Here is a 27,366-nt window from a genome sequence, read left to right on the forward strand (position 1 = left end):
GGGCTACTTGGTCTACACGGAGCAGCCAGAGTTTCTCATACCTGTGGCAAATCTGGGCATGTGGCTGTCAACTGCAGCCTAGCGCTCCGCAAGAACTGCAAGCAGGAAGGCCATCGGACGAAGGACTGCAAGCAGACTAAGTGCTGCAACCTGTGTAGTGGCACAAGCCACTTGCCCAAAAAGCTGCCTCAGTTACATACAGGTGGTGAGAATCAAGGAGGGTCATGAGGAGAGAACAGTGAATGTGCTGCTGTCATGAAGATCAGAAACCCTCCCCCCACCAAACCCCCTCGTGCGAAAAATCCTACAAAGGAGGAGGAGGAAGAGGGAGCTGCAGCAAGCTGCCAAACACCAACACTGTGCCCTGAGACTCCTCCTCAGCAGACAGAATCAATGCAAGAGGAGCCAGCAGAGGGACAACCAGGTGTGGGGCAAGTGGTTAAGAGGAAAACCACAAAGAAGGCAGCCCAAAAAAGGGAACAGGGCACCACCCAAGCCAGTGCCAAGAGAAGGCTAATGTCTGAAATGGACTACACAGCTGTTCCTCATTGGATGAGGAAGGGCACGAAAGACGACACCAGCAAAAGTGGCAGAATGCAAAGGAGCTGGCAGAAACGGTCCCCAGCTCCGAAATACTGCAGACTGTGAGGGGCCCTGTGCACCCCAGCCCCAAAGTGCTGAGAGCAGCGAGACAGCCAGCACACCCCAGCCCTGGGAAGCCAGGAATAGTGAAGCGCCCAGCACACCCCAGCTCCGGGAAGCCAGGAGTAATGAGGCACCCAGCGCACCCCAGCTCCGGGAAGCCAGGAGTAGTGAAGCGCCCAGTGCACCCCAGCTCCGGGAAGCCGGGAGTAGTGATGAGCCCAGTGCACTCAAGCTCGCGAAGCCGGGAGCAGCAACGACATGAGGAACAGAGGGGAAAGACACCGCCAGCAGAGGACGGTTATAACCTCACTGCTTACACAGCACCCCCACTCACCCCCACAGCCCCCCCCCCCCCAATGTCATGACATATCTGTCACGAATGACCAGGACAGTTTTCTGAGCACAACAACAGTGCAACAGTTTGTGAACACTACGGGTATGTAGGAACATACCCAAGGACTGGGACTAGTACAGACACCTACAGTGGTAAGCAACACACAGTTTTAATGGATTTTAAAGTTTGCCTCCATTAATGTGCGTAGTGTTTCGACCTTGGGATACCTTGCCAAGGTCAAATCTGACCTGCTGTTTCTGCAGGAGTGCGGAACACCGCACCTCCGAACCTACAGGCAATGGTTGTGATGGTTGTCCCTCAGGCCATCAATCTGGTCAGGGGGAAATGAAGATGAGGACAGCTCAATAATGTCATTGCAGTCTGATATACCAAGGATCAGCAAATCCTTTTATGCTGGGCTGTATGATGTGAAGCCCACAGACAGCATAGCCTCCCAGTTCTTTGGGATTAGATCGGCCCAGGCCTGCTGTAGTGCATGAGAATATGCTTCTGGCTGGTAGCCTGTCAGAATTCATGAGGAAAGGCACCATCAGCCTCATCTACAAGTGGAAGGGGAAAAGGGAGGAAATCAGAAATTGGCGGACCATTTCACTGCTTAACGTGGACTACAAAATTCTGTGCAAGGTCCTCGCCAATCGGGTCAAGTCTGCTCTGGAGTCAGTGATTCACCCCGATCAGACCTGTACTGTACCCGACAGGATGATCTCGGATAGCCTTGCACTACTCAGAAATACGATCACCTATGTAGGGGGCAGGGGGGTGGAGACCTGCCTTATCAGCTTGGACCAGGAGAAGGCCTTTGACAGGATATTGCACACATACATGATGGACATGCTCTCCAAAATGCAGTTTGGAGGGAATCTGCAATTGGATCCAACTGCTCTACACAAATGTCAGTAGCGCAGTCTCAATCAATGGATGTGAATGGGAACGTTTTCCAACGCAATCTGGAGTCAGACAGGGCTGTCCATTCTCTTGTTCATTTGCTGTATCAAGACTTTTGCTGAATCCATTAATCTCACTTTGAAGAGCTGGAACCTGTCCTAGCCACTAAGCGCATTGCACTGTTGAACTACAAGAAAGGCCCCAGCAAGTTAACATCCATAGCACTTAAAGCAGCCAGAAGCGCTGCACACAGAACAGCCAGGTGCTGCACAAAAGACTACTGGCAACACCTATGCAGTCATATTCAGTTGGCCTCCGACACCGGAAACATCAGAGGAATGTATGATGGCATTAAGAGATCTTTTGGGCCAACCATCAGGAAGATCGCCCCCCCCTCAAGTCTAAATCAGAGGACACAATCACTGACCAACACAAGCAAATGGACCGCTGGGTGGAACACTACCTAGAACTGTACTCCAGGGAAAATGTTGTCACTGAGACCGCCCTCAATGCAGCCCAGTCTCTGCCAGTCATGAAGGAGCTGGACGAACAGCCAACAAAATCAGAACTCAGTGATGCCATTGATTCTCTAACCAGTGGAAAAGCCCCTGGGAAGGACGGCAATACCCCTGAAATAATCAAAGAGTGCCAAGCCTGCTATAGTTTCAGCACGCTACGAACTGCTTTGCCTGTGCTGGGATGAGGGAGCAGTACCACAGGACATGCGCAATGCCAATATCATCACCCTCTATAAGAACAAGGGTGACCGCGGTGACTGCAACAACTACCGTGGAATCTCCCTGCTCAGCATAGTGGGGAAAGTCTTTGCTCGAGTGGCTTTAAACAGGCTCCGAAACTGGCTGAGCATGTCTAACCTGAGGCACAGTGTGGCTTTCGAGCAGAGAGATCCACCATTGACACGCTGTTCTCCCTTTGCCAGCTACAGGAGAAATGCCGCGAATAACAGATGCCCCTCTCCGTTGCTTTCATAGGTCTCATCAAAGCCTTTGACCTTGTCAGCAGACGTGGTCTCTTCAGACTACGAGCAAAGATCGGATGTCCACCAAAGGTACTAAGTACCATCACCTCATTCCATGACAATATGAAAGGCACAATTCAGCATAACGGCGCCTCATCAGATCCCTTTCCTATCCTGAGTGGCGTGAAACAGGGCTGTGTGCTTGCACCTATACTGTTTGGGATCTTCTTCTCACTGCTGCTCTCACATGCGTTCAAGTCTTCAGAAGAAGGAATTTTCCTCCACACAAGATCAAATGGCAGGTTATTCAACCATGCCCATCTAACAGCGAAGACCAAAGTACCGAAAGTCCTCATCAGGGAACTCCTCTTAGCTGACAATGCTGCATTAACATCCCACACAGAAGAGTGCCTGCAGAGACTCATCGACAGGATTGCAGCTGCCTGCAATGAATTTGGCCTAACCAACAGCCTCAAGAAAACGAACATCATGGGACAGGATGTCAGAAATGCTCCATCCATCAATATCGGCGACCACGCTCTGGAAGTGGTTCAAGAGTTCACCTACCTAGGCTCAACTATCACCAATAACCTGTCTCTCGATGCAGAAATCAACAAGTGCATGGGAAAGGCTTCCATTGCTATGTCCAGAGTGGCCTAGAGAGTGTGGGAAAATGGCGCACTAACACGGAACACAAAAGTCCGAGTGTATCAAGCCTGTGTCCTCAGTACCTTGCTCTACGGCAGCGAGGCCTGGACAACATATGTCAGCCAAGAGGGACGTCTCAATTCATTCCATCTTCGCTGCCTCCGGAGAATCCTTGGCATCAGGTGGCAGGACTATATCTCCAACACAGAAGTCCTCGAGGCGGCCAACATCCCCAGCATATACAGCCTACTGAGCCAGCGGCGCTTGAGATGGCTTGGCCATGTGAGCCGCATGTAAGATGGCAAAATCCCCAAGGACACATTGTACAGCGAGCTCATCACTGGTATCAGACCCACCAGCCGTCCATGTCTCCGCTTTAAAGACATCTGCAAATGCGACATGAAGTCCTGTGACACTGATCACAAGTCATGGGAGTCAGTTGCCAGTGATCGCCAGAGCTGGCGGGCAGCCATAAAGGCGGGGCTAAAGTGTGGCAAGTCGAAGAGATTTAGCAGTTGGCAGGAAAAAAGACAGAAGCGCAATGGGAGAGCCAACTGTGTAACAACCTCGACAACCAATTTTATCTGCAGCACCTGTGGAAGAGTCTGTCACTCTAGAATTGGCCTTTATCGCCACTCCAGGCACTGCTTCACAAACTACTGACCACCTCCAGGCGCTTACCCATTGTCTCTCAAGACAACGAGGCCAAAGAAGAAGAAAATTAGGAAGGATGTGAGCACAAGAGGGGTGACAATCCCATGCAGCAGAGACATTCAGGTCAAAGCCTCCCTGTACATGGATGACATTGCTGTCTTCTGCTTGGATTCACTGTCAGTTCACAGACTGTAGAGCATCTGCGACCAGTTTGAACTGGCCTCGGGAGGCTAAGTAAATTGTGGTAAGAGTGAGGCCATGTTCTTTGGGAACTGGGCCAACCGATCCTTTGTTCCATTTACCGACAGGTCAGACCTACGTGAAGGTGCAAACACCACGGCCAGAATTTTACGTCAGGGCAGAGGCCACTTCCATTAATCAGATAGTCGGGGCCTGGAAGCCATGCCGTGGTTTTATGTGGCTCAGGCCCTTAATTGGCCTCGGGCAGGATTTCAGCCCTTCATCAGTGCCACAGGGAGCAGGAAGGGAAAAACTTTGGTCGAGAGGTGTTTGGGGTGGAGTGGGGGGGGGGGGGGGGTGGTGGCGTTGGGGCAAGTGCTCCAGCGTGGGCAGTTTGTGCTGTGGGGTGCCCTCCATGGGGCACAGGGTGCCTGATCAGGAGGTCCACCCCACTCCGAGCCTGAAGGATGGCTGCCAGGGTTTATCTGGTGGTCTTGACACGTGGCAGAGGGCCCACCCACCGCTGGTAAAAAGCCAGCGGCGGTGGGAGGAGCCCCTAAAGAGGCAGTTAATTGGCCATTTAAGGGCCTTAATTAGCCTGGGGCAGGCAGGTTGTTTGTCACCTTCTCTGCTGATCATAAAATTGCAGCAGGGGTGGGAAGGTGATGGGGACAGCACCACCCGCCTCCCACTCATTTTTACGTATCCCCCTCCCACCTCCAGCCCGTTCCCGCGGGGAGCATAAAATTCTGGCCCAAGTATCAGTAGGTACCGAGGTTCTATCTGTCCTCGGTGTTGCAAAGGATTGCTCTGGCCACATTGTCGCAGAGTGCTCCATTCAGTTGGTCCGTGCCCTACCTGCTGTCCCTCATGGAAACGTTTGTGCAGAAAAACACCTTTGACTACAAGCCCATCAAGCAGTGACCCACACATAACAATTGTCAAGGCCCTGCTGGAACAGGAGATGGTGGATCCTGTCAGGTAGTGTCTTGAAAACCCTATAAGCCAAATGAGGAATTTTTAATTCATCGATGAAGAACTTACATTAAAGTTTTAATGGGAAAACCCCTGCAGCTAACCTTTTAAAAAACAGGCAACCAAGATAGCCACCTCAATTTGCATCTGAAACACCTTTTCATATTCAAAAGGTCTACTCGAAGCCAAAGGTTTCAGCAACATGAACCCAGAATAGTGGCTTACTCTAAGTGATTGAATTACCTAAAATTGCTCCATTAGCACAGCAGCCAAGTCAATCCTAACACCTTGACTTTGGAAAAGCAAATCCCCTCCAAGTGTAAATTGGAATCCTGGGGCTTGTGGAGAAAATTCCTCATCTTGAATTTCATTAGAAGGTTCCAGAAAACCTGAAGCAGCTATGTGACCATCTGCCCATCCTGGAGGAAGCTGATTTTTGCCTTGGACAAAGACAAGCAGTAACTGAGACTGCAGCAGCAGATAGGGCTGTGTGCCTCCCTTTCTTTCTCGCTTTCTCTCTCTCCAGAAAACATCAAGTTTGAAAACTGTCTGCAACTGTGGACCCTCCAAGCCTACAGACTGCTACAGCCAGAGACCAGGATTAGAGAACCACCTGCGAGTCTGCCTTCAAGAAAACCCTGAGCAAAGCAGGGCAGCCACAAAGTGCACTTTGACCAGCTAAGGACTTCAAGAATACAACTTCATCCAGAAGACCACCGAATCATCCAACCTCACCGACGGTGTATTTAACTTTTATTTATTCTGGACTTCAATCTAACCAAAAAACTGACTTTCCCTTTGTAATCTATTTGCATGTGTGAGATTTTCATGTGAATGTGCACATGGATGTGTAGAGTATTTTTTATTATTTTTAAATTGGGATTAGATTATTAAGTATAATAAATTTACCTTTTTTGTTTAAACTCAAGAAAACCTATCTGATTGGTTCTTTCACAATCACAGTAAAGGTAAAAGGTAAAAAATTCAGAGGTGGCAAGCACAACCACTGTTTAAAAAAAAAACCCTACTGTGGTCAAATAAGAGGAAGGGCAAGAGGGACGACTGTGACCACCCCCTCCTCACTTGGCCATAACAGATAGTTCCCCAAGCAGACTGTCAATCTCAATTGTCAGAATGCCTTGGTGAGAAGGGCCCTCCCCTCAGATCCTTCCTGCATGTCTGCAGTGTCACTGCATGCTGCCCTCGAGACAGGTACGGTGGGCAAGAGACTGTCGCCCACCTTTTTCTGGAATGTGCCTTTGCAAGGCTGGTCTGAAAAGGGATGCAGTGGTTTTCATTGAGGTTCATTCCGAGCAGCTCTGTAACTCAGGTCTCAGTGCTCTACAGGTTGCTCCAGGGACACACACCAGGATAAACATCAGCTGCTGCTGGAGGACCATCAATTCAATGAAAGACACTCTGGTCTGCCTGAAACCTTCTGGTCCTCCAGTGCAGAGAATTGTCCATGACCGAGTGTTGCAGACTGGCACAATCGAAGGTCCAGGACTATGTGCTGAGGAATGCACTAAGGGTTGGGGCAACTGCCGCAAAGGCTCAATTGGTAAAGGCTCCTGTGTAACGCCCTCCTGCCAATAGTATACTGAAGGGCTAGAAACTGTGTAAAACCCCCGGACTGTACGCACCAGAGAATGTTTTTGGTATTGTTATGACTGACCGCTCCAGTCAAAGCCCCCAATCAAAATATACAATTCTGATTGTAGTGGGAGAAACGTACTGTTAATTCAACCCAATCCCTCCGCAGATCGCCTAACATATCATTTAAACTTTCCAAATTAAAGAAAGACCCAGCCAAATTGTACCATCTATTAACCCCCGAATGAGGCTAATCAAACCAGGTGTCTTCAAATCAACAAATTAATTGTTTAATTAGAAAAACTAAATTCTTAAACACTACTAAGACATAAATAACATTTAAAATAGAAAAAAATTAGGGTCCTTGCAAATTTACAGTCCAATGTTGCTTGAAATCCTCACAGCTGTCCGATAGGGTAAAAAAGGTTCTTCAACAGTAGAACAGTCCGTAGTCTAATTCCAGTAGCTAGTGATGCTTTCCTTCTCCAGCGATTAATTTCAACAATTGCAAACATTTTTAAAATCAATCAGTTTGGCTTTAGAATTTTTGAGGAATAAAAGATTGTCAACATCTAACTTCCCTTCCCTCAGTTTAAATTATCAGAGACCTCTGTTTTGGCTTGACATTATTTTTTAGAATTTTGACAGATAATAAATAAACAGACTAAATTCTCTTCCTCCAGTTTAAATGGTCTGTTTCTCCTTTCAGGTGCTAACACACAGCTGTGTCTCTGTTTCCCCAGCTGGAACAGTCTGTTTTCAACTAAAAAACCAGTTCAAAAGAAGCTGAAGCATTGTATATCCGGTCCTTGGTCCCTGAATGGCTGTTGCGGGTAACTAGGATCCATTCTTTGCAGCTGATTGGTTCCCTTTCCGTATGCTTGTATCTAACGGCAACCAAAATGCACTCTCTCTAACTCCTGAGGCTTGCTGGTTCTTAAAGCAGTACGGCTCCTTTGCTGTCTTAAAGACACACCACATATTTCCCGGAGAGAAAAAAACAGGATCATGGTAGTATGTAATGCACATGTATATTGTAAATATAACCTGGAATGGCAAGGGTAGAAAGGCACCTCATATACTGTATTGAAAGAAACTGATCTTTATTGCTCTTGATGAAATGTCCAATTTGAATTGTTCTATAATGTATTTTCACAAATTTTAGGAATAAAGTATATTTTTGGGGAAAAAAAATCAGGTTGTTGGATGAAGGTAGCACAGTAATCACGATAGTTTTGGACTAAAAAATCTTGATAAGGTGCCTCACAGTGGGTTCGACACATGATGAGGTTCTGTGGGTTTGGAGGCCAGATTCTAGGTTGGATAAGGAATTGGTTGCATTCTCACAGATAGAAGGTTGTTATTGATTGTAATGACTTTAGTTCAGCCCGTGAATACGGTGTCCAGTTATGGTCCCCTCATGAATGGGAGATATTGAGGCCCCAGAAAGGGTTCAGAGGAGGACCACTAGATTAATACCTAATTTAAAAACCCTTAGCTATTACACTAGGCTTAGGGAGCTGGATCTTTTTACTGTAGAAAATCATAGATTTCGGGTAGATTTGATTGAAATGTTTAAAATGATGAAGGAACTAGACTGTTCACATGTGGACAGATCATGTGAATTAGATAAATTAGGGAGAACAATGGCGCATGCATACAAGCTATGTAAGCAAAGAATTGGGCTCGTTATCAGGAGGCTTTTCTCTTATTCAGAAAATTATCAACTTTAGGTTAGGTTGCTACCTGCAGTGGGTATAGACTTACTGCAAACATTCATAAAGGAGTTGGACAAATTCATGAAGACAGCAGATACTGTTGCATACAGAAGGTAGGAGGGAGGTTGGGTAATTTAACTCATGGTCATTTTTATCTCCTGGAGCTCATTATTGATTACCTTTATGGGTCGGAGAGGACATTTTCCTGAACTGGACTAGGGTTTTCTTCATCTGTGTTTTCCCTCTCCCAGGAGATTACATGGCTGATGGGGAAAGGGAATGCTGGGGTTGTGTTGCTTAGTTGCAACGTGGCTGAGTGGGACAGAGTTAATGAACCAGCTGGTCCTTCTCTATCTATCTTTTTTGTATTCTCATATTCAGCACTCCCTCAGTATTGCAATGAAATGCCAGCCTAGATTTATGTGCTCACATCCTGGAGAGGGGCTTAAACCTACACCTACAACCATCTAGCTCAGAGATGAGTGCCACCAATGAGCCAGGATGAATGAAGTCAATCATACAATAAAAATAGCTAGGCACTAAAAAATATTACTTGGCAATTAGTGAAGATGCCTGAAGCTGTACCAAATATACATAGTGCTTTAAGAAATTTAATATATTAAAGCATGACAATTATTTGGGCAAAACATGTAACATGAATGCAAAATTGATTTAAACTAATTACTATTAAAATGTACATGTTTTAATGAGCAATATAATGTAGCAATATTTGTGTTAAGTTTTGTGTTTGATGCTATGGTCTTATTCAAGTGATATTTGTGGAGTATTCCATGCAGTTGTCAATATTTTCACAAGCGTAATCTCTCTTTTAGCTACTGTGAGATAGCAACATAAAATGTAAAATTATTTGTGAAAACAGAATAATACATCCTCACAGCATAGTCTCAAATCAACACTCCCAAATTCCCTACAATACAGCATGTGCAGTGGCCATCATTATATTGCTCAGCTTTCTGTTTCTGAATTGCCAGCCTATAATATATTACCCAATGAATTGAATGGGCAGAAAACTGCAAGCCAGTAAGCATAGTAGCAGAAAATCCCCAGTCATATTTTCTTGGCAGGTCCTAACACTGGTTTTGAGGAGCTTATCTGAGTTTAGATCAAAGCAATCCACTGAGTTCAAGTTTTGCTAGCTGCACAGTCCTGAAGCAGGAAATGTTTCAACAAGAATGTCAAGGTAGCATTGGTATCTGACGAAAGTCATATTTCAATCTTCAAAGAGAGATATTCTGGTATATAATCTACTTCAAGCAGCTTGTAGTTCTCAATGGTATATTCAAACTGTCGTCCCAAAATGAGAGACAAAACTTCAGAAGCAAATTAATCTTCAGAACTTTGTACATTTGGTTACTAAAGACATAAGTGCTGTCATTTGTAATACCTGAAACACAAAATAAACAATTTAACTGTACTAAAAACAGGAAATGCTGGAAATAGTCAAGTCAGGCAGAATATCTGCAGAGAGAAACAGTTAAGATTTCAGATTCATGATCTTTTGTCAAGTCTTTTTTGAGTAACAGGCTCGGGTAGGGTTCCAGGTGAAATAAGAATTCTGAAGATGGGAGAAAATGTGCACTGTGCAAGGGGAAGACTCCCAGCCAAAGAAGTGGGCAGAGAGGTGAAGGCCACAGAAGAGGAGCTCAATGTTGTTCTGAGCTCAAAATTCATTGATAAGGGTGGAATTTCAGTTGGAATCCATGGGGAATAAGCCAGAGCCAGAGACAGCTGCTGAGGAAAGAGATGTGGCTGTGAAAGTGAGCTTTGATAGATAACTAATCAAACATGAGAAGGGAACCAGAAAGCAATGAAGATGAATAAGGTAAAAGGGACAAATAGAAATCTGGTCAGAGAGAAAAGCAGAACTTCAAAGTGGTCATTCCTGGAAGAGAAATGGCAATGAATTAAATACCAATACAAAAGCAAAATATAACAGATGCTGAAAATCTGAAATAAAAACAGAAAATGCTGAAAATACTCAGCATTCAGGCAGCATCTGTGGAGAAACAGAATTTGTACTCTGCTTTAGTAATTATAACCAAACAAAGCAGAAACATAGGAAGTAATTTTCAACTTCATCGCCTGGGAGGTAACCTGGCAGAGCAGATCTCCAATTTGTTATAAAATCTGCCCAATTTTTATTCCAGCTGATTTCAGGCAGGTGACCTGTTTTGCCAGGCTACTGCACATATGAAGTCGTCGAAAATTACACCCATTGTCTTATTGCGAATCAGACACAGAGCTAGTGAAGGCAAAGTGCTTCATCACAAGACAGGAGGGGAAAATCTGGGCTGGATTTTAAACAGCCCTCGATGTCATGATCCGTGGCAGGGGGGTGTAGGTGGCCTGAAGATGGTTGCTGATGAGGCCCACCACACAGCTTGACGCCGTCAGGGCCCGGCCCAATCCTCCCAGTGGTGGTGTAGCTCCGTGGCACCCCACCACCATCCGTCGCTGGGTGGCGGGACCACAATTTAAATATTTAAATCAATAAAATGAATAAATTTAAATATAGTCAGTTGCAATCTTGAGGGCCCGCTGTGGCGGCCGGCACTCCCGCACCTTCTGATCCCCATCCAGGGAAACGAGGCGTGACACTGGAGGGGAGGGGGTGGAGGTAAGTTTATCAGTGCCGGGGTGGGTGGGGGAACAGGGTCAAATACGCGACATGGATATAAGGGATGGTGGGAAGGGTTGTACTTTAAACTTTGTGCAGTTTTGGGGAGAGGTGTGGAAGGTCAGATGTTAAAGGTAGGTGTTTGGGGGGGGGGGAGAAGGGCAAACAGTACATGTAATTGTTATGGGGGGGGTGGTGGGAAAGGGGCATTGTAACTTTATTTATATAATCACAGAATAATACAGTGCAGAAGAGGCCCTTCGGCCCATCGAGTCTGCACCGATGCATTAAAGACACCTGAACTGTCTACCTAATCCCATTTGCCAGCACTTGGCCCATAGCCTTGAATGTTATGACGTGCCAAGTGCTCATCCAGGTACTTTTTAAAGGATGTGAGGCAAATTGCCTCTACCACCCTCCCAGGCAGTGCATTCCAGACCGTCACCACCCTCTGGGTAAAAAAGTTCTTCCTCAAATCCTCCTTAAACCTCCTGCCGCTCACCTTAAACTTGTGTCCCCTCGTAACTGACCCTTCAACTAAGGGGAACAGCTGCTCCCTATCCATCCTGTCCATGCCCCTCATAATCTTGTACACCTCGAACAGGTCACCTCTCAGTCTTCTCTGCTTCAGCGAAAACAACCCAAGCCCATCCAACCTCTCTTCATAGCTTAAATATTCCATCCCAGGCAACATCCTGGTGAATTGCCTCTGCACCCCCTCCAGTGCAATCACATCCTTCCTATAATGTGGCGGCCAGAATTGCACACAGTACTCCAGCTGTGGCCTTACCAAAGTTCTATACAACTCCACCATGACCTCCCTGCTTTTGTAATCTATGCCTCGATTGATAAAGGCAAGTGTCCCATATGCCTTTTTCACCACCCTATTAACCTGCCCTTCTGCCTTCAGAGATCTATGGACAAACACACCAAGGTCCCTTTGTTTTTTCTGGGGGGGATTTAAATAAAAAATTTAAGTATCCCGGCAGGGCTGACTGCTCTTTAAAAATGGCATCAGCGCCTGCGCACAGGCAGCTGACGTCATTGCCGGAGATGGACAGCCCGTCCCCTCCATGTGATGGGGGGTGGGGGGAGAAGAAACCCCCCCCCCCCCGGCAATTTAAATGAGCCACTGTGCTTATGATTGCGGCGGCTCTTTGATGTGTGGGCCGCCATTTTTTGAGCTTGACGCTGAGATCGGTGGCGAGCTCATAGAATCTAGCCGAGTGTGTGGCATTTGCATACATTCTAGCATCTGGCTCCAGAGTATCAGTTGGTTGGTTCCTGTCCATACAATGCCACATGATGGTATTTGGTGTTAGAGGAGTACAAAATATAAATGACAGAAAATATTTGTTCATCCATAATTTATGGATATTTATGAATGGAGCTTCCAGCTTTAAGCTATTAGTTCCATTAAACTTAAAATGCAATTAAATATCAGTTTGTACAGTAATCATATGAAACTAAAAAAAACTTAACTAAAATATGCATTTGATAACTGTTTAAATATTGCATGTTTGGTTCATTTTAGAACTGTAATGCAACATCGTTAATGGGTTAGATTAGATGAAAGAGTCTATGCTTACCTGTATTTTTCATTTACTTTAAGATTGCATAACTCAGTGGATGTTTGTATTTTACACACTTGTACATGCAAATGCTCACCAGAATGATACTGATTAGAACAAGAGCAACCGCAATATCTGATGCAACATTTGAAACTACAAAGAAAAGAAAATCTACGTTACTACAGATAAAGCAAACCAATATTTGTTAGCAAATCTATTTTATCAATGATAATATTTTAATATGAAAATGAAAACTTCCCTATAATCCTCTTGCTAAACAGATGGTTTGAAAAATATCTCTGATTTGTAGGAAGCAAAGTCTCTCATTCTCTTGTAACTCTTTTATACTGCAGAAACATTTCAGGAAGTAGTTCTGCACATTTGAATTGACCCATTTACTGACAGAGTGCGTGGGGACAGACCAGGCAGCAACATGATTCATCCCTGTACATGTACTGAAATAATTTTGTGACTACTCACTTGTACAGATCTTCTCTAGTCACTTGAAAACCACAAGTAAAAAGCTTTGAACCCCACATGTGCAATTGTTTTAGGAAAGATTTTAAAACCATTTGCTGGAATAACTTCATTAATGGCTAGGGCTAGGAAGGCTTCAGCACTCAGATGGGTGGTGCCTCTGCGTTCAGTGTTAGGGCTGTTTTTGTGTATGGTGGTGCTGATACGGTCAACAGGACAGTGTGATATACACCTCCAATATCCAGGACATCAGAGGTTAACTATATTTATGGAGCAAAGCACATTTGGTTAAAGTAATTCTTATTTCGTTTATTGTAAGATATTGCTTCCAATATGCTGACGGAAGCTCTTGGAAAGCAACATGCCACTTTGAAAGTTGATTATGCTCTCAATTCCTCTTCTGTACTGATAGTGAAATGCTTTTGCAATCACTTGTTTGAAATGAAAACCTCCTAGCTGGTGAAGTCACTTTACCTAATGTAAATGGTTTTAAAATTTTTCACAAATTTCTGTGCGCATGCAGTGCTTGGGATTGTGGACTTTAAAACATTTTAGAAACTTATTCTACAGCAGCACAAACTATCTTATCACCGATACTGGGGCAGTTGAAACAAAAGCAAAATACTGCAGATGCTGGAAATCTGAAATAAAAACAGAAAATGAAAGGTCACTGACCTGAAACATTAACTCTGTTACTTTCTCCACAGATGCTACCAGACTTGCTGAGAATTTCCAGCATTTTCTGTTTTTATATCAGGGTAATTGAGCTTTGTAATGCAGTTTTGTGTATTGCTAATCTATGTAGACTCTCTCCTCACATGACCAGAAACTTCATCATTATCATGTTTCAGAAGTAAACCAAAACCACAATAGCTTCAATTTGCTACTGATGCTTTGAATTTCAGCTACAACGCAACCAGAGTGAATTCAGAGCAAAGAATACAATACATATGGCAGAACAATCTGAATTGAAAACAATTCTAAAATATAAATGGGATACAAGTTAGTGACTGAATTCCATCATTAATGGACTTTAGATAATTTCTATTAGGAGATACCACGAAACTATAAGCGAAATGGGAAGACCTCTTAAAAGTATGATAAATAGCACGATCTCAAAAGCTGTGAAACAGTTGGATTTGGAGGAAATGCTGGAGGTGACTGAAAACACAAACAAACACTCTTGGGCATTAGAATGAAACAAATATATTGCTCAGAGGCCAAAAAGACTGTGCATCTTTTGACTTCACAGGGATTACCACTGCAGCAGGATCCACCAACTCAAAGAAAACCTTCAAACAACCTATTTCCATTATTAGAGTATTATGTAAAGTATTTAGCTTTTTAGAGATTTTTGATGATTTCAATATCTCTTCCCGTCAGGCTATATTATCACGGACTGAAGATTTAATTGTTGGCAACTTCAGTTTCTAGCTAACTTTTAATTATGAAATATTAGAGCCAGTCCTTGTTTTAGAAAATAGCCTCAAGCACAATTAAGTCTTAGAAGCAGATATTGCAATCCAACAATTGTGTAGGATTACCGTGCAAAAGAAATTTTGTAACAATGATTGATTATTTGTAGCTATGAAACTTTCCAGAACCTCCTTCAGTCTCATATTTTGGTCACTTGAGAAGATGTGTACTTGTCAAGACCAAAACTATACTTCCCAGTTCTGCACACACTCTCACATACAGCAATCTGCAACTGTATGTTGATTCTGCAAAGTAACAGCGAAAGCAAGCCTGTTGAGAGTAATGGCATTCATATGAAAATTCATATTAAGAAGTCAAATCCTCTGAATGCTGCAGTAGCTAAATGAATAAATTGCCTTTTATTTATTTTTCAGTATAACTGTGATTAATTACAGAAACTTTATAGAGTCAGACCTCTTTTTCTGTTTTGGCTGAAAAATAAATCATGGAATAATTGACATTACCATTCATTTTATCCTAAATTAGGAAGAACCTACCTGCTGGCTTGATGAAAACAAATCTTTCTTGATCAATTTCTTCACTTAAGACAACACACACAAATTTTATTTCAAAATCTTTTATTTTAACTTCTGTAAAGCTCAGGTCAACTTCAATATAAGATTTTTCTTTTTCTCTTCTTTCACTAGTAATTCAAAGGAACACAGGTAAGAAAGGATTCAACACTAAAGCGCTCAAAACTTTTAGACATCATAAGAATGTATTCACATTTTGAGGATTTAACTTAGCAATCATTTTGAATTGTATAATTTCCAACAACTTCTGAGAGTTGACATACTTGTCTATGTAATCAGAAAATTGATTGCTCACTGATCTGACTACTTAACCTGCCATAAAACGGAATCAAGATCATTACCTACAACAGGGTTATCCACCAATATTTTATGAAGAATCATGATTCTAAGCAATGTCCTGAGTATGTGACATTAATAGAACGCCATCATGATGTCACTGAATCTCCAAACAAAGCTACTTTGAAAACTATTGGTAGAATTTTTGTTAGCCCAATATAGAGGACATACTGTTTCCCCATCGGGCCACATCAATCTTACCTGCTTCCAGAGAGATTAGGCACAATCTAAAGTTGAACTTCTAGGTTGTTCTAAGATGGACATCTATCCGGAATACTCCGCATCACTACAAGTGTGCAGGCAAACACTGACAACTTGTGTAAGCAAACAAATGCCAGTTATCTCAATAAATCAGTGTCCAACATAGTGAAGAGAAAGCAAGTCAATAAATTAATCTAAAAGCAAAATACTGCGGATGCTGGAAATCTGAAATAAAAACAAGAAATGCTGGAATCACTCAGCAGGTCTGGCAGCATCTGTGAAAAGAGAAGCAGAGTTAATGTTTCGGGTCAGTGACCCTTCATCGGAACTGACAAATGTCAGTTCCGATGAAGGGTCACTGACCCGAAACGTTAACTCTGCTTCTTTTTTCACAGATGCTGCCAGACCTGCTGAGTGATTCCAGCATTTCTTACAATAAATCAATCTTCTCATTTAACATTTCTTGACAAAAATGCACATTTGTCTTTGTTTTGATTAATAGTAAGATATATTTTTAACACCTTTATCTTTCCAAAATTGTCTCACTGGCCCCCTATGTAAGACAAAAATTGTGAAGTGGCCCCAACGCGAAAAGGTTGGACACCCCTAGCTGCTAGGATATTTTAAAACACAAGTTTAAAGGCTTGTGTTATGTAAACTCATTTTAAAATGGCAAGTCACTTAGGGAATGTCTCAATTTCTGTGCTCTGGCATGCATTACTTTCACCTGGGACACAAACTCAGTGACATGTTGAAAGTTGCTAGACTTTTACTTCTATATAAATGTCGCAATTCCGCTGCTATCCACTTGGAATCACATTGTTCCAGAACTTGTATTGAGGGGAAAACAGACAAGAAAATCCAAGGAATTGCCAGAAGTCAACACTGTAAGTTCCTCATGCATACAGCAGTGTGATGAAATGGGGCTGAGTGATATTTTCAAAAACAGGATACTGATGAACCATATACAATAGTTAATAAATACAATGTAATGGATAGCTTTAATAAACCTTAATCTATGATGAGCTGTCTACGATTCCTTAACATCTATGTTGCATTTGCAGTTTTTAAAACTATCAGGGAAGACATAGTAAAAAATTGTTTCAATGACCATGTTAGAAACAGTCAAACTGTTTTTTTTTGCTGCGAATTGGATTAAAGGACATGTTTTACAAGTATGTCAAAGATCAGTAACTGCAATGTGCATCATTTACTATCCAGTTTGAGGGCAGATAACCTGAGTGTACAATGTCATTTGAAAGTTGTCTGTATCAAATAATTACATTGCATTAAAAGTGAACCTTTGCTAACAGGTAATAGATTTGGCTTGGGCATAAATTGGTTCGGCTGGAGTACAATCTTACCGATGATGACTAAACATTTTGTAAGTAAATAATACAAGCAGTAACAAATGCTCAATGTTTTGCCAAAAAACATTTTGTTAATAATTATCTTGTCAGAGCTGAATCGGAATCGACAGTGATAGACTGAGATATAGACATGTGAATTTAAGAGAATCGCTTCATTGGAGGAACTGAAGAGCGTTCTTTATTTGTAATTGTGTTTATATAATTTTGTCACTAGCTTTGGTGAGTAAATTACATTTCGTCCATGAGAGATGCTGTTGTTTCTGTATTTTAGAATTCAGGACCTGGTTTTATAGCCTGTCAGGATGAATTAACTAGTCTTGGTGATCTACCATTAATCTTTCTGTCCCACTTTGCTTTTCTGTTTTACATGACTCTTCTGAAGTGCTATTTGCTTCACCCTATAAAATTCTCCTGATTTAGATATCACTGCCCTTATGTTGGCTGCCCTGTCTTCAGATACATATTACAAGCAGGTGGAGATGTTGCATAAACAGAGACCATCACGAGTTAAATTGTCTTGTGATAACAGCAGTGAGAGAAATTGTCTGTTTTCCTAGTTCTGATTTTTCTACTGCCTCACCTCAGTAACCACAATAACAATCCTCTCCTTGAGTTTCATGGTTTATTGGATGAATTTGCACTCCTGACACAGTGTGAATCAAGAGGTCATCTGATAAGGTCCATCTACCAGCCCGTGACATGATGTAGCTAGCTCTATTCATCTCTATCAACAAAAGTAATTCGCATTGGCATTGCATACTATTTTGCTTGCTAGCTAATACAGTTGTGCTGCTCTCCATTGATGTTTGTACTTTTAGCTACTTTATTTATGGGGAGAAATGTGTTTTGAATCAGACTGTGTTTTGATGGCATTAGATTTGCTATACACTTTATATACAGCTTAATTGCCCCCATGTCCGTGGCTGAGTCAATAATTTTGTCAAACGTCCATGGGTGCAACATGTCAGTGCCTATCCCTGTGCTATTGGTCTTTCACCTAGTTTCTCAATTTAAGACAGCTGTAGATTTTTTGAAATGACTATGTCATGAATTTTGTCTGCATCATTGTATATGTATGATAACTGTGAGAAGTCAGATTACAATTATAATCCTCTCACATTGTGTTAGATCCAAAAATTGTAAATAATAGAACCAATGACTACAGGCACGCTCACAATTACTCAGGTACCTTACACTGAGCCTAATGCAGTAGTTACTTTCCACTCAACAATTCAGCAATATACATAGGACTACATTCTTATGAGTTTCACATGGCTGCCAACGATAGATGAATATATCTCGAACTTGCGTCACAGTACAGTCATTGCTGAAACAGTATGTCTCCTGTTCAAAATGATGACAAGACCCACAAACAGCAAAAATATCTTACATTCCCAGAAGCTTCAGTGGAATAAAAACTATTGTTTTTTTGGAAGTCTTAATAGGTTGAAGAATACATACGTTCGAACTTCCGTAACTCTAGCACTGTTGCTATAGTCTTCAATATAACTGTGATTGGCTAGCCAGTACACCAATATTTCAACTGTTGGATGAAGTTCAGCCAACACGCTGCAAGTTATCTCGAGTTTTGAACCTGTAAGAAAAAAACGCACATTTCAGAGACAACTGGAGAAGAACAAAAATTGGAATAATTAACAGCTCAAGTTTCAGTACACCAAAGTTATTATTTAAAAACATTTGTTTTTACCCTAGTAGTTCTACACCTTTTCCTCTAATTAAACTTCCCATGCAATGCACTACTTTTCTGACAAAACATTGGAACTTACATTATATTATTTAATTTTAAAAGAGCAGAGAACAAAGAGATTTCAAAATGGCTTCAGACAACTTTATCCTTAAGGATACATTTTTGTGGTAGTGATAACTAGCACGTGACCTATGGGTACAATGAAATGAGCAAATTTTTCTGATTGTTGAACCATTATCGGGCATGTTTGGAGGAAAATGGTAATACTCAAACATTAACATCTGACAAGTTGTGGGGTTTACTGTACATACAGTTTAATTGTTGACTTCAAAAATTGTTCATAATATTAAATAACTCTCACAACATAAGCTCAAGTTGCTCTAATTTAGTTCTTGTTGGAGATCCAAACTCTAGCTGTACTGGGAATGTATATCAAAGTACAATTTGCACCAGAAAAATTATCAAAAAACTATTTCATCCTAAGTCCACGTAGCAAACGGTGTAAGAAAAACACCTGGAAGGGGTATTTTAGTCCTTTGTGGATGGATTCTATTTTCATTGTTTGAAATGACTATTGTTCAAACTGTAAATAAATTTGTCCACACTGATCTGATATTTTGGTATTTTTCTTTCAAGAGAACCAGGGACTATTGTGGTCACTTCATCTGATCTCCATTGGCAGATACAACAGTTAGAGGGTAATTGACAATCCTAACCTCTGATCCAAGGGCACCTTTCAAAGTTGTGAAACTTCGAAAAGATAGTGGAGGGAATTTTACATAGAAGAAACAGAAGTTTGTGTATAGGTGGGGGATTAAACCTGCCTCCAACCCACTGACATCCAGCTTTAACGAGAACATGTTGGACTGCTTGCATGCAACCTCCTTGAGATGCAAATTGCTCAACTGGAGTGATATTTCAACACACTTTTAAGTTTAGCAGTGCACGAATAGATTACCTGGGTTTCCTGAAACTCACGAGTAAAGGCAAGGTGAGGAGAGTGATAATTGAGAGGTTCAATCAACCTCTTAGAATACAATAAATACTCAGTACTCACAGATGCTTTATCATCTGCTAGTGTGACAGGGTTTGCTCATAGTCCTTTATCCAGTTTGAAGCATTTTTGCATTACATCAGGAAGGTTGGCACTTTGCCTGACTTGGATTGGACCTTGGACGAGGACCAATATGACCAGAAGCAGCCTACTCTTGAGTGACCTATACTTGCAGAGCAGAGAGGGGAGAAGTGGAGAGGCAGGTAACTCACAGGAGGCACAAGCCATGACACAAAGCATACAGGCAGAAGTCGAGTTTCCTTGACATATCAGAACAGCAGTGCTTCAGGAGGCTCAGGTTGTCATGTCTGGTGGTGGCAGACATCTGCAGCCTCCTCGGATAAGACCCTTTTTCTGCTGGACCTGGTGGCCACACGTTACCAGTGACCATCAAAGTCACCACCACACTCATCATATTAGCCTCCAGAATCCTTCCAGGTTTCTGCGGGAGACATATCCAGGATCTCTCAGTCGGTGCCTACAAATGCATAAGACAAGTGACTGAAGATGACGATGACTTGCATTTGTATAGCGCTTTTCACGACTACTGGACTTCTCAAAGCCCTTTACAGCCAATGAAGTACTTTTTGAAGTGTAGTCACTGTTATAATGTCGGAAAACACAGCAGGCAATTTGCACACAGGAAGCTCTTTCAAACAGCTATGTGATAATGATCAGAAAATCTGTGATGTTGATTGAGGGATAAATATCAGCCAGGACACCTCTGCTCTTCTTAGAAACATAGAAAAATAGGAGCAGGAGTAGGCCATGCAGCCCTTTGAGCCTGCACCACCATTCAATATGATTATGGCTGATCATCCAAACTCAGTACCCTGTTCCCACTTTGTTCCCATATCCCTTGATCCCTTTAGCCCTAAGAACTATATCTATCTCTTTCTTGAATACAGTTAATGATTTTGCCTCAACTGCTTTCTGTGGTAGAGAATTCCACAGGTTCACCACTCTCTGGGTGAAGAAATCTCTCCTCATCTCAGTCCTAAATGGCTTACCCCTTATCCTTAGACTGTGACCCCTGGTCCTGGACTCCTCCGCCATCGGGAACATCCTTCCTGCATCTAGTCTGTCCAGTCCTGTTAGAGTTTTGCAGGTTTCCATGAGATCCCCCCTCATTCTCCTAAACTCTAGCGAATACAAGCCTAATCGACCCAATCTCTCTTCATACGTCAGTCCTGCCATCCCAGGAATCAGTCTGGTGAACCTTCGCTGCACTCCCTACATAGCAAGAACATCCTTCCTCAGATAAGGAGACCAAAACTGCACACATTACTCCAGATGTGGTCTCACCAAGGCCTTGCATAATTGCAGCAAGACATCCTTGTTCCTGTACTTGAATCCTCTCGCTATGAAGGCCTACATACCATTTGCCTTCTAACTGCCGGCTGCACCTGCATGCTTACTTTCAGTGACTGGTGTACAAGGACACCCAGGTCTCGTTGCACCTCCCCCTTTCCCAATCTATCGCCATTCAGATAATAATCTGCCTTTCTGTTTTTGCCACCAAAGTGGATAACCTCACATTTATCCACATTATACTGCATCTGCCAGGTATTTGCCCAACTCACTCAACCTTTCCAAATCAAACAGGAGCTTCTCTGCATCCTCCTCACAGCTCACACTCCCACCCAGCTTTGTGCCGTCTGCAAACTTGGATATATTACATTTAATTCCCTCATTTATATCATTAATATATATTGTGAATAGCTGGGGTCCTAGCACTGATCCCTGCAGTACCCCACTAGTCACTGCCTGCCACTCAGAAAAAGACCCATTTATTCCTACTCTTTGTTCCTGTCTGCCAACCAGTTTTCTATCCGTGTCAGTACCTTACCCCCAATCCCATGCGCTTTAATTTTGCATGCTAATCTCTTATGTGGGACCTTATCAAAAACCTTGTGAAAGTCCAAATACACCACACCCACTGGTTCTCCTATATCTAATCTACTAGTTACATCCTCGAAGAATTCTAGTAGATTTGTCAAGCATGATTTCCCTTTCATAAATCAGTGGTGACTTGGTCCGATCCTGTCATTGTTTTCCAAGTGCTTTGCGATTACATCTTTTCTAATGGACTCCAGCATTTTCCCCATTACTGAGGTCAGGCTAACTGGTCTATAATTCCCTATTTTCTCTCTACCTCCTTTTTTAAATATGGGGGTTACATTAGCTACCCTCCAATCCGTTGGAACTGTTCCAGAGTCCATAGAATTTTGAAAAATTACCAGCAATGCATCTACTATTTCTAGGGCCACTTCCTTAAGTACTCTGGGATGTAGATTATCAGGCCCTGGGGATTTATAGGCCTTCAGTCCCATTAATTTCCTTAACACCATTTCCCTACTAATACTGATTTCATACAGTTCCTCCATCTCACTGGACCCTATGTTCCCAACATTTCTGGGAGGTAATTTGTGTCCTCCTTTGTGAAGACAGAACCAAAGTATGTATTTAATTGGTCTGCCATTTCTTCGTTTCCCATTATAAATTCTCCTGTTTCTGACTGTAATGAACCCACATTTGTCTTCACTAATCTTTCTCTCTTCACATATCTATAGAAGCTTTTACAGTCAGTTTTTATGTTCTCTGCAAGCTTACTCTCATACTCTATTCTCGCCTTCTTAATCAATCTCTTTGTCCTCCTTTGTTGAATTCTAAACTGCTTCCAATCCTCAGGTTTGCTGCTTGTTCTGGCCATTTTATATTTCTCCTCCTTGAATTTAATACTATCCCTAATTTATTTTGTAAGCCACGGTTGAGCCATCCTTCCTGTTTCATTTTTGCGCCAGACAGGAATGAACAATTGTTGTAATTCATTCATGCGCTCTTTAAATGCTAGCCAGTGCCTATCCACTGTCAACCCTTTAAGTAACGTTCCCCAATTTATCATAGCCAACTCGAGCCTCATACCTTCGTAGTTTCTTTTATTTAGATCCAGGACCATAGTCTTGGAATCAACTCTCTCACTCTCCATTTTAATGAAGAATTCTATCATGTTATGGTCGCGCTTCTCCAAGGGACCCCGCACAAGATTGTTAACTCATCCTTTCTCACTACACAATACCCAGTCTAGGATAGCCTGTTCCCTAGTTGGTTCCTCAATATATTGGTCCAAAAAACCATCACATACGCACTCCAGGAATTCCTACTTTACAGTATTATTGCTAATTTGGTTTGTCCAATCTATATGTAGATAAAAGTCACCCATAATTACAGTATTGCTGTGGGATCTTTTACATCACCTGAGGGGGCAGGAAGGACCTCAGCTTAATGTCTCATCTGAAAGACAGCATATCTGATAGTGCAACATTGCCCTCAGTATTGCACTGGAGTGTTAGCCTCGACTTTTGTGCTCAAACCCTGGAGTGGGACTTGAACCCAGAACCTTGTGGCAAGAGTCCTACCAACTGAATCACAGCTGGCACAAATGACACTGATGGCTCGTTGCCAGGGCTGACAATTATGTGAACTTTGCCTGTGATGATGCCAGTCAGAATGATTGAGCACTCAGGTTTGCATCACTGAGTGCCTACCTACAGGTGTAGAGCATCATCATGCAAGCGGCAATTCGAGTACCCCCAGATCAACAAGGAGCATTCGTTAACTGTGAGGCTTCCACTCCAATGTGCAGCTGGTGCACAACCACAAAAAGGTATTTGTGCAGGTGCATACAATATTCCCAGGGAGCTGCCATGATGCTTTCATTCTGCGGCAGACCAAGCTCTCTGATGTCTTTGGACCTACAAGCACACTTAAGGGGTGGCTACCAAGAGACAAGGGAATATCCACTTCAAACTTGGCTCATGACACCTGTCAGAAACCTGACCAATAAAGCCCAACAGCATTGCAATGAATGTCATATGGCCACCAGATGGGTGATAGAACAAGTCATCAATTTGCATGCTGAAGATGTGCTTCAGGTGCCTTGACAGATCTGGAAGTGCCCTTCAGTACACAGCAGCCAGGGTTTTCAGATTGTCATGGCATGGCTGCGCCTTGCAAAGCACTGCGCAACAGTGAGGTTTGGATCTGCATGAGAAACAAGGCACAGAGCTCAGATCCCCTTCAGATGTAAGCATCGGCCATGGCTCAATTGGTAGCACGCTTGCCTGAGTCGCAAGGTTCCAGGTTCAAATTCCACTCCAGGGTTGAGCACAAAAATCAAGGCTGAGACTCCAGTACTGAGGGACTGCTGCAGTGTTGGAGGTGCCATCTTTTGGATGAGACATTAAATTGAGGCCCTAATTGCCTCGTTGGTTGGATGCAAAAAATCCCATGGCACTATTTCAAAGAGAATGGGTGGTATCCCTGGTGTCCTGGCCAATATTTATCCCTCAATCAACATCACAATAGCAGATTATCTGGTCATTATCAAATTGTTGTTTGTGGGAGCTTGCTGTGTGCAAATTGGCTGTGGCATTTACTACATTACAACAGTGACTACACTTAAAATGTACTTCACTGGCTGTAAAGCACTTTTGAGGTGTCTGGTGGTCAAGAAAAGCGCAATATAAATGTAAGTTTTTCTTTTTGTTTAGATGATGCCAAGGAGGAAGATGATAAGCAGGAGAACGGTAATGAAGGCAATGCACTACCAGCTGTCATATTGCTGTAGGAATGCCCATTTTAATCCACTAGTTGTACTGACACAAAACAGTCCTGAAAACAACCAACCACCAACTGCACATCTCAAATCTCCACTGGTCTATTGCTATTCTAACAGTCAGGTGAGAAAGGGGTCTAGGGGTCCCTCTCAGCATTCTGGTCTTACGGTAACAGGGTTTAATTTTTAAAACATCATGTTTTTAGCTCCCCCTTGGTGAATCCTTGTTCACCGCCCCAATTATAAGGCAAAGAAACTAGCACAAACAGGTTTTCTTAGGTTTAAAGAAGAAAGGTTGAAATTTACTAAACTTAAACTCTAATTCAATTAACGCCTATGGTTACATGATGCGCTCAAGCTAGCATGCATACGCGATACACACATGCAGATAGAGACAGAAAAGAAAAGAAAAAAATAAAGTGGAAAAGTTTGACGCAATGTCTAAAGAGTTTTTGTTACAGTTCTTGATGAAAGGTCACTGACCTGGAATGTTAACTCTGCTTCTCTCTCCACAGATGCTGCCAAACCTGTTGAGTATTTCCAGCATTTCTTGTTTTTATTTCTTCTGAAACCTTGTTCACTGTGAGAGACTTTTCTCTCTTGGGGTTCATGTGTCTTCAGTCGGTTTTTGGAGTTCCGTGAGAAAGAAATGGGAGCAGACACGAGAGGCTGTAGCGAGCCAGCCAGGAGTAAAGAGCTTTCTGCCAGTTCAAACACTGTCTCTACAATTTAAAACTCCCCAAGTTGGCCAGCAGGGTAGTCATATGACTAACTGGTCTGATCAGGTCTTTTTGCGGATTGTATTGGAGCAGGGAATAGCTCCTTTCTTCCAACACTGTCTTTTAATATGCAAAAATGTTGTTCCAGCCAGGGGCCTGGCAATCACTTATAACAGACCTTCTCTTCTTCCCAGCGTTATGATCCTGAGTTTCTTTTTTTCGGGAAGAATGCAGTGTGCCTTTAGGCTGGAAAAGCAGCAGTACTGCTTTAAGGCAACAAGCTCCAGAGACTGAGTCAAAGAATGCATTCTCATTGACCCGGGATACAACCACTCAGAGACTGTGATTCAAAGAGTGCATTCTGGTTGCCCCAGGATACAGCCACTCAGAGACTGAAGATCGAGAGTTACATTGTTGCCGATTGACATTTGAAACTTGTTGAAAAACTGGCTTTTGAGACAAAGTTAACAGAGACAGACACAGACTGTCAGTCAGCATATATTGAAGGAAAAGAGAGCTCTCTCTTGGTTTATTTACACCTTATTTATTAAACTCTCAGAATTCTGATGTCAAGCCGGATTAATTTTTGAAAAGAAAATAACCAATTCCTTTAATTACTGAAATGTAATTGTTGAAATTCACCGCTGGAAAAGAAGAGCATCAATTCAACCGAATTAGACTATGGACTGTTCTACTGTTGAAGAACCTTTCTTTCCCCTATTGGACGGCTGTGAGGACTTCAAGCAACCTTGGACTGTTCCACATCGGAAGATTTCACTACAGCAGGAGTGAAAATATGCAAGGACATTAATGTTTTCTATTTTAAATACTGTTTATATCTTAGTAGTGTTTCAAGAATTTTGTTTTTCTAATTAAACAGTTAATTTGTTGATCTAAAGACACCTGGTTTAGTTAGCCGCATTTGGGGGCTAAAAGATGGTACAATTTGGCTGGATCTTTCTTTAATTTGGAAAGTTTAAAATTATAGGTTAGGCGATCTGTGGAGGGATGGGACTGAATCAACGGTGTGTTTCTCCCACCACAAGCAGAATCGTATATTTTAACTGGGGGCTTTGACTTGTTCGGTTGGTCGTAACATATTAATTGGGGGCTCATGTCTGGGATTAGAATCAGACTAATTTGGAGGGCTAGTGTTTTGAATAATATTAATTACTCATCTCTGGGGTAGCATATTTAAATTGGGGTCTTGCGTTTGGCATCATATTTAATTGCTCTCGCGTCAGGGATTTTTTCAATTGGAAACTCTATTCTTGGGATCTAAATCTAACGCCAATTATGAAGAAATAAAAGAACCAGGTCTCTTGTATAATAAGGTACAGTCTATACCTAATGGCATTAGTGGTTGTAGCAGAGCTTTTGGAAAAGCAGAATGTTTCCCTGAGTGACTTGATAACTTTAACTAAAGAACAAATTAAAAGAATCGTCAGCGAAATTGGGGTTGGGATTGAAATCAGGTGCCCAAAAAGCAGAGATAATTGACATAACAGCCGAACATCTGGAATTAGTAGATGATGATGATGATGATGAAGGGGAATACGGGGAACAAGAAAGGGAATACAAGACACAAGAAGGTAGTAGGCCCGAAAGTGATGCAGTGGCATTGGCTAGGATTCAGTTAGAAACGAAAAAACATGAAGCAGAAAAAGAATTAAGAAAACTTGAATTGGAAAAAGAGGAAAGGGAAAAAGACAAAGCAATAGCAACAAGAATACTAGAACAAGAGAAAGAAACAGCAATAGCATTGGAAAGACTTAAGCTTGAATTCCAGAAAGAGGAAAGGGAGAAAGAGAGGGAATTTAAGTTAAAAGAGATGGAACTAAGACAAAAGGGTAGTCTTGAATCCAGGGAAAATTCGAGGCAGGAAGAATCTGAATTTAGATCAGGAACCAGTGAAGAGTTGTTTAAATTTATACAGGCTTTTTCTAAGTTTGAGGAAAGGCAGAGAGGCATTTTTCATATCTTTTGAAAAAATAACTAAATAGATGAAATAACCGAAAGAAAGCTGGACACTG

General features: G+C 42.4%; 2 protein-coding genes across 2 annotated transcripts in view; one reads left to right on the forward strand and one right to left on the reverse strand.

Annotated features, from left to right (window-relative positions):
* The first annotated feature begins 255 nt into the window (after window positions 1–255).
* On the forward strand, window positions 256–907 carry LOC137371579 (brain acid soluble protein 1 homolog). The gene is made up of 2 exons (XM_068034417.1): window positions 256–424; window positions 558–907. The coding sequence occupies exons 1-2, from the start codon at window positions 256–258 to the stop codon at window positions 905–907; spliced, it is 519 nt and encodes a 172-aa protein (XP_067890518.1).
* A 6,329-nt stretch (window positions 908–7,236) lies between these two features.
* The window catches only part of LOC137371368 (interleukin-1 receptor type 2-like), a 39,875-nt gene continuing 19,745 nt past the window's right edge, over window positions 7,237–27,366 (reverse strand). Inside the window, exons 3-6 of the mRNA XM_068033849.1 lie at window positions 18,696–18,828; window positions 15,292–15,437; window positions 12,860–12,994; window positions 7,237–10,037 (exon numbers count right to left, since the gene is read on the reverse strand). Of these exons, the coding sequence (XP_067889950.1) occupies window positions 12,873–12,994; window positions 15,292–15,437; window positions 18,696–18,828 (401 nt within the window). The 3' untranslated portion in view covers window positions 7,237–10,037; window positions 12,860–12,872. The remainder of the gene's footprint in view (window positions 10,038–12,859; window positions 12,995–15,291; window positions 15,438–18,695; window positions 18,829–27,366) is intronic.

The sequence above is a fragment of the Heterodontus francisci genome, chromosome 6 (genome assembly GCF_036365525.1).
Source record: "Heterodontus francisci isolate sHetFra1 chromosome 6, sHetFra1.hap1, whole genome shotgun sequence".
NCBI lineage: Eukaryota > Metazoa > Chordata > Chondrichthyes > Heterodontiformes > Heterodontidae > Heterodontus > Heterodontus francisci.